This window comes from Fragaria vesca, linkage group LG3, assembly GCF_000184155.1.
Source record: "Fragaria vesca subsp. vesca linkage group LG3, FraVesHawaii_1.0, whole genome shotgun sequence".
Taxonomy (NCBI): Eukaryota; Viridiplantae; Streptophyta; class Magnoliopsida; order Rosales; family Rosaceae; genus Fragaria; species Fragaria vesca.
Genome location: NC_020493.1, coordinates 16,098,335 through 16,106,974, shown reverse-complemented (window position 1 = coordinate 16,106,974; position 8,640 = coordinate 16,098,335). Strand labels below are relative to the sequence as shown.

Genomic DNA, 8,640 nt, shown 5'->3' with positions numbered 1-8,640 from the left:
CTGTTTTATATATATATCATTTACCGAGATAGTAACTTCCCCGTTTTTAGACCATAACTTTCTCATACAAACTCTGATTTAAGCGTGCCACGTGTCCACGATCTCGTATTAACGTCCTCTACGACTTCCATGCAGGAAGTTTTCCCAAATTATCGACTTAACGAAAAGTCAACTTTTTGGGTCTTTTACGGTAAAACGGTTACAAGAAACAATAATTGAAAATTTCCTGGAAACTTTATAATTCAAAGAACCTAGCTCGTCGCTCCGGAAAATAATCCGGGCATACCGGTGAGCTCGTATAAACATGTACCACGACTTCGGAGTTTTAAATCTACTATTTACCGTTTTCAGAAAAACTCAAAAAACAAACTCAAGTAATCGCTATTTAAATCTCTGAACGCGAATAAAGAAAAGTCTACGGTAACTCATAATCCCGAATAGTAACCTTTTAGGTACGGGGTATTACAGTAAGCTTATCCCATGCACCATCACAGTTTAATTTGATATAGGCCATGGGTGGGGGAATCCAATTGGGTGATGGGGTTGGAGATGGAATATGATGATGGTTGAGGTCCCCATTGTAGAGATTATGGATGATGGGGGTGGCAAAGGAACTTCTCATAGGATTTGTGATGGAGATAGGGGTTCTTATGGGAACTGAGGATCGGTCCAAAGAGTGATATTGTAATGGACTCTGGCGAGAGAGAGGTGGGTGTGGATGTGTGGCAGATGTGAGAATGCGGTTTGGGATGGGGGTCTCCAAGACTGGATCAGTAGAATGGTTGATGAGAGAGAAGCGGTTATATGTAGGGATGGTGTATAACTGGTTAGATGTATGGGGAGGAGTGGTGATTAGGCTAGAAATTGCAACTGGAGGGCATGTGGGGGTGTTAAGGAGAGAAGTTGTGAATTGAGTGATGGAAGTGGGGGTATCGAGAGAGCATGAAAGAGGACTTACAGTGCTTTTTGCGTGCAGGAACTCTTCCAAGGCAGTGGAGGCATGAGACGTGACTAGAAGAGGATCAGGTTGAGCATGCTGGAACAAAGATTTGCACCTCGCTTTCCAAATTTCCCAACAAGTGAAGACCACAATGGGCAGAAGATGAGAGCTAGCATCTTTGCTCTGCTCAGTCAGCCCTGGTAAGGCCTCCCACCATTTGTCAAAAGTAGTAATTTTTTTAGCATTTATTCTGTAACATAGAGGGCTGGCAAACCAAGTTTTGGATGCCCAGGGACACAATAGGAAACAGTGTTCAACTGTCTCAGGATAGATTAGGCACATAGGACACATAGGGGTTTGAGAAATGCTTCTCCTGAAGAGGTTATGCATTGTAGGCAAAGAGTTCGATATGACTTTCCAAATAAAAAATTTGATTTTTGGTAAGGTGTTGGTTGACCAAATTGATTTCCAAGTGGCTTGGGGGATGTGGTGTGAGGTACTTGCTTTCAAATCTTGTTTTTGGGAACATTGGGAGTGTTGCAGGTGATACCCCGACTTCACCGAGTAAGAACCCAAACGCTCCCATGGCCAAACCAATCTGTCCTCTATGTTCATGTCACCCACTAGGATTGCTTCTATTGCAGAAGCTTCTTGAGGGCTTAGATACTGCCGTATAGGGGACAAGTTCCAGAAATTTGTATCCCGATCGATTAGCTCCGAGACGATACGCGGACAGCTACTAGGGACAGGAAGAGTGGGATGTAGGAATCTGTCCTCGACTAATGGAATCCATTTGTCCACCCATGATATATATCAATACCATTTGTCCTGAAGAGGTTATGTTACCGATCATTTGAATCGAAAGTTTTTGGAAAATTTAGTATTCTTTATTTTTTTTTTTTCATGAGAAAGATAAAGAAATTACTTTCCAGTCCATAAACCAAACCCGGCCTAAAATAGATTGTGGAGCGAATTGGGAACCCTTGATGGTTGGACTTCGTCAAGAAAGGAAAAATTATATCAGAAAATTAAGGGGTAATGGAGTTTTAATTGATACGACCATGGTCTGATGAAAACTCTTTGGTATAAAAAGAAGGAAAGATCTATTTTCAAAGAAAAAAAGATCTGATGGAAACTTTATGGAATTATGGAGGTGAACGAACTAATGGATGAGATAATCAAGGCATGACAGAAACAATTGACAGGTGGACTAGCATTAGGAAGGTTATCTCTTGTAGCCATTCAATTTGATTAAAAGGTTTGGACTTATTCAATGTACTTTTAATGTCGATCAATTGATTGATTTGATTCTAACAATTAGATTTGATTATATTGTATAGCTTTTGCTTTCTGAATTAGAGCAGCTGAATATTTGATTAGTAAATAAGCATTCTCATTGTAAGGGTTCACTTTGCTTACTACGTGTGTATCGCTCTATTTAAATCTAACTTGTGTACGTAACAATGAAGCACCGGTTTGGAGTTTGGGGTTTGAGTTTAGAAAATGTTTGGTTTGATAGACAAAGTAAAATGGTTAATATAGATCTTTCCTTACAACTAAATATTAAGAGCTAGTTCTCCAAAAAAAAAAATAATAATAATATTAAGAGCTAAGATAAAAGGTACGTGTTGTTATTCACATAATCTTTTTTCTATTCACATCGGTACATAAAAGTAAATAGAGTAACCATTAGAGCAATCTTTGCTAATTGGTGTCTGTCTGAGTATATGTTTGTTGCAAGGTTTTCTGATATTATTTTAAGTCTTTATAGTCAGAGGTTTAGGCGTAATCTCTCTATTTTGTATTCAGAAGTTTCATTAATCGAGACTTAAGGACAGGTGCACCACCATCTCTTTATTAAAAAAACGTAAACCTATGATAAAGCAAATTTGTGATATTATTTTTAAATAAAATAAAATTATAATCATAAAATAAATAACGATAAATTCTCTAGTGATCTTGTCACCAGCTGATCCATAAAATCGTAATTAAAATTATTATTAAGGCACTATCGACAAAATACCGGGCCGGGTTTTTCACCAATATTCCAGGCAACCCAAAACCCAAGTCCAGTTTTCCAAGCCCAAACAAATCTCCCACCCTTCAAAAACCTTCACTCCTCCACTCTCACACACAATCTCTCTCTCTCTCTCTCTCTCTCTCTCTCTCTCATTCCCGGCTGAGAGTCTCTCTCTCTCTCTCTCTCTCAGTCACTCCATTTTCCAATGGAGCCATGGCTCGACGACTTAGCCGACGACCTCCAAAGCATCAGCTTCACCTCCACCGCCGCCACCGAATCCAAACGAAGCACAAGCTCCGGCTCAGAAGCCACCCTCACCGCCTCCTGCTCCTCCTCCGCTCGCCTCGGCTCCCTCGTCTCCAAGTCTCGTGCCCCGTCCTCCGACCCCTGCTGGTCCGCCATCCACAAGATCCGATCCGAGTCCCCGACCCGACAGCTGACCCTCTCGGACCTCAAATTCTCCGAGCGGCTCGGCTCCGGCGACATCGGGTCGGTGTACCTGGCGGAACTGAAGTCCGGCGACGGGCAAGGGTGCGTGTTCGCGGCGAAGGTGATGGACAAGAAGGAGCTGATTAGTCGGAGCAAGGAAGGGAGGGCGAGGACAGAGAGGGAAATACTTGAATTGTTGGAGCATCCTTTTTTGCCCACGCTCTACGCGAGTATAGACGCGCCTAACTGGCTGTTCTTGCTCACCGAGTTCTGCCCCGGCGGTGACCTCCACGTACTCCGACAGCGCCAGCCTTTGAAACGCTTCCCCGAGTCTGCCGTCAGGTGCGCACGTTAGCCCTTCCCCCCTTTTTGCTTTTATTTTCATTTTTTTTTTATTTTACTGTCTTGGTTTTAAAAAAAAAATTAATTGGGGGGGGGGGGGCGGCTTAGATTTTGGGTTGCGGTAAATTATCACCGCCTCTTTTTTCGGTTCAGAGTAATTATCATTGTCTTCTGACCAAAGCGTGTACTGACACAGGAGTGTGAGTCAGTTAAAATATGAGTGGGGCCCACCGGTTGGTCACAGTCACATAGGTTGTTTTCGGCGATTTGATTGAGTGAGACGGGATTTACGGTGTGTATGAAGTACACGGGATTGATATAGGCGAGGTTAAAATATAGGAGTCGCCCGGTTTTGCCACGTGGCAAGTTATAGGTTAAAGACGGTCAATTATGTTAAAAGTCAAAACTTTTGCTAATTAGGTTTTTAGAGATGTTTCTGTGAGATTGAGAAGAAAGAAAATGAGATTCAAAGAATCAAAAGAATCAAAAGTTGACTCTAATGAGCTTGGACGTCAATAAAATAGTAATTACTTGCACAGGTAGTAGTAGTAGAAAGTTCGGAGAGTAGTGAAGTACCAAATCTGTGAACATGTAGTGCACGTTGTACGATATTATAAAATGGTCTATTTGTGGTCAGTCAGTCTAGTTCAGGTCGAAAAAAAGAAACAAAATAATTTGAGGGTTTTAAGATGGTACATTGCTATTTATTAATTTAGGTGGACGGTGAACTTTGGTTGAAGTTGGACATTATTCGGCTTGAAGCTGTTATTGAAATTCCCTTATTTTTGTTTGAATGTTCTACACTATGTAACCACCGTTGGTTGTGCAGTTTAAAGGGCCTTAAAGCTACAGCAACCCATATATCAATAGTTCAATACCTTGTGCTTTTTAGGGTGATTTGTGTTTTGATCATGAAGATTTTTTAACTCAGTGATGGATTAGGCTTTCATAAACCTGAATTTCTTGCAATGTAGTTCCGTTTTTTTATTCCTTATTTTTTGGGGGTGTATTTTTTTGGTAATTTATATATATGTGTCGGGTATATGTCTCTTCACTAGAATTGGTGACTATCTATTGTCTACCTCTGCCTTGTTGCTGTAGTTGGTTGAGCAACAACTAATGATTTTAAAATCAGAATCACTTTGATACCTACAAGCTGACCCAATTATTTATGACCCAATGATTTAAGACATGCATGTTCATTGGTTTCATGACATAAGATCATTGAGAAAAATTTAATACAAACAATTCTTTTGTTTCTTTTATATTCTCACATTAATACATTATTTCACAGGAAAAACTGTGGACCTTTTACTCTTTAGATTTTGTTGCTTGAATGGACTGAAGAACAAACATATCCCTGAAAATATGAATCCTCATCTTTTGGCCTCTGTTAATATAAGCAGGATTTCTGGGTTTATTACATAAATTAAGGGATACGTATGATATATATCAGAATAGAGACCCCAATAGTTTTCTCTTGCCATATGGCCCCCATTATCTTTCTTTATTGCTTTTTGGTTAATACTTCAGACTGTTTATACAGTTTTAACCCAAAAACTGAAATTATTACTCTAGGGAATCTATTGATAAGGCCCACTGGTCCTGTAGTTTATATAACTTTGATCAGCTCTGTTTGTTCCGGAAGGTAAAAGATGGTAGAAACTAGGTGAAAAAACTGGAAATGTTATTACTGATGCAAAGAGATTTTGAACAACACAAAAATAGAAACCCAGGTAGATTGAATCCTCTCCCTTCACTACCAAGAAAATGCCCGAGTTTTAAGTTTTTATTTGTTCTTTTTGATATAATGATTTTGACCAACTATATTCATCATTTCTCCTCCAAAAGTGTCCCCAAGTCCCCCAACTAAACGATGTAAAAGCATGGGGGCCAATGCTACCAACAGTTGTTTTACTGATATGAAGATAAGGTTGGTCCAGGTAATATATATATATATATATATATATATATATATATGAATATGATCAATTATGATGTTGAAGATTAGTTATTTCTTTTAATGATTGATCATCATTTGCAGAACTATGCTTATTCATGTACTTGTATAGATTCAGTTTCTTGAACTATCATTAGCCGCTCTAGGGTGTCATCTTTCTGTTAGTTATCTATCTATCAAAGTGCTCTATGAATAAAGGATTGTAATTTTTGAAATCATGTGAAGTTATGACTAAATACTAACATCTATTTGATCTCTTGACTAGGTTTTATGCATCTGAGGTGGTTGTAGCTCTGGAGTACCTTCACATGATGGGAATTGTGTACCGTGATCTCAAGCCCGAAAATGTTTTAGTTCGATCAGATGGCCACATCATGCTTACAGATTTTGACCTCTCATTGAGGTGCGATGATGCCTCATCTGCTGCTCATATAATTTCTGGTCAAAACACTCCAGTTTCCGCCCCTCCTAAAGACAATGCAGTCGATCCGCCTCGCTTTACCTCATCTTCATGCATCATTCCAAATTGTATAGTTCCTGCCGTGTCATGTTTCCACCCGAAGAGCAAGCGCAAGAAGAAGAAGCAGGGCCATAGGGATGGACCTGAGTTTGTTGCCGAGCCTGTTGACGTCCGGTCCATGTCTTTTGTTGGGACACACGAATACTTGGCCCCCGAGATTGTATCCGGTGAGGGACACGGTAGTGCTGTGGATTGGTGGACACTAGGGATATTTATATTTGAACTATTTTACGGTGTGACACCCTTTAAGGGTGTGGACAATGAGCTAACCCTAGCTAATATTGTTGCTCGAGCCCTGGAGCTTCCTAAAGAACCTGCCGTGCCCTCCGCGGCAAAGGACCTCATCTCACAGCTTTTGGCCAAGGACCCGGACAAGCGATTGGGATCGTTAATGGGCGCATCAGCAATCAAACGACACCCATTTTTCCAAGGGGTCAATTGGGCACTGTTGAGATGCACTCCTCCTCCATTTATTCCCCCGCCATTTAGTAGACGCCTTGTATCTAATCAAACTTGTCCTGAGAAAATGGATTATTATTAGTCACAAACACAACATAAATAAAAACATATATTGCACATTTCAACCTTTGCCCTTCATAGTGATAACTTCCCCATTGTTATTTTCTCTACTTTCATGTTAGAATTCTGAAATTGGCCGGTATGAACCATTGGTAAAATAGCGCAAAAGTGCAAAACAAATCACCTGAATAGAAATTTGCGAGCATTTTCTTTGTTCGGAGTCTATGTCAATGAAGTAGTGATCACGTGACCCGTTTCGAAACATACTAATTATTTGTTTTCAATTACCGTACTTACAAAACAAAACATCTAGAAACTCATTTTATGGTCTTCAGTATTTACGTAGTTTGAATTGCTACCACGTGAACGGAATATTATACTTGTCCATTACGGATGTGATTAGGAGCCGCGGAGTATCGAAGGTATGACATACGGCATGACTTCAACAAGAGAAGAAGCAGGGTCACGGTCATTAGTCTGATTAGTCAATGCCGGTGTCGGAAGCATCGGATCCCGACAATATGAACAAAAATAATATGATAACTACATGAGTTTGGAATGGAAGAGAAATATACCAAATGCGACGATCCAGTAATAGAGGCATTATAAGCTAAGCTGTCCAGAGATCGATCACATGGCCCCCCCGGAGCCCCCCCTTTGCGGCAGCGCTGGAGATTAATATGGGATGTGTGGCTTTGACGGAATTGAATAACTGGAATTTGTGTGTATGGATGTGAAGTGGTGTGTGTTTGCTTGCGGAGGCCATGCCCCTTCCCACGTGCAATGTCTCGTTCGGAGGAAGAAGGTGGGGTGGTTTTTGAGAGCTACTCTTTCGTTTTACTTCTCTAAAGTCTAATACCATAAGAGAGCGTCACATGATGAATTGATGATTAATGGTTGCTTCTAAACTTGCGATTCCTTTCCACACATAAACATAAATGTAGATCGGCTATTGTGTCACTGTTGTAGTGTAGTTTGTTGATAATCTAATGTGTTAAAATTCATCAATTTTTGTGTTTATTAATTTCTTCTCACTCGAGCAACATCGAACTTTTAGAATCATTCAGAGTAGCAAATTCGAATCATTCTTTTATGGTTAAATTGATATCCATATGAACTATTGTCCTCAAATTCTACCGATCTTTAACATGTCCTAAAAGGTTTGATCAATATCCTCAACATTGTTTGAGGGTAAATTTACACCCCCTGAATATGTAGCATGTTGAACCAGTTATGTGGTTCGTCGTGGATATGATCGAGTATCTTTGGAGATATTCGTTATCGAGGCGTAGTCAAGCCTATCTTGGAGGTCAAGACATATTGGTGTAAATCCGGGTTATTATCGATATATCATGGATCCGATAATCAATGGAGGATTGTTTGGTTACCAAGATTGAGCCATTCATGGAAAATCTTACATGAAGGAGGAATCTGGACGTAAGAAGCAAGCTGAATTACCTTGGCAATTAAGGTGTGAAGTAATATACTTGGTACCATCTATAAAGAAGGTTGGTCAACCTTGGTTCTAAACGTGCATGACATGGTACCTAAGGTGTTTGATTATATAAGGATTACCACCCTTAATTGAATTGCATAAGGAGACTACATTCTGTAACGACATTTGAATGCATGAGGTAGTGCATGACGTCCAGAAGCATGGGATGGGGTACAATTATATTGCCTTAAGGATTCATTCCTTATGTGGATTATATATTTATTACATGAGATGATACACGTCCATATATAGTGATTCACAAGAGGTAATTATATTACCTATGAGACGTGCACATCTAGCAGATCTCCAAGAATTATATTTGAGGTAATTAAATACATTTAACTAAATTTAGTATCTAGTCTGATACGCGAACCGATACCTTCAGTTCAATTCTGTAAATATCTTTCTTTCCTAT

General features: G+C 39.8%; 1 protein-coding gene across 1 annotated transcript; it reads left to right on the top strand.

The window, feature by feature from the left end:
• Window positions 1-3,165: 3,165 nt before the first annotated feature.
• LOC101311080 (protein kinase G11A-like) lies at window positions 3,166-6,793 on the top strand. Its single transcript, XM_004294423.1, has 3 exons — window positions 3,166-3,297; window positions 3,370-3,731; window positions 5,957-6,793. Exons 1-3 carry the CDS (start codon window positions 3,166-3,168, stop codon window positions 6,750-6,752), a joined length of 1,290 nt encoding a protein of 429 aa, XP_004294471.1. The 3' UTR covers window positions 6,753-6,793.
• Window positions 6,794-8,640: the final 1,847 nt, after the last annotated feature.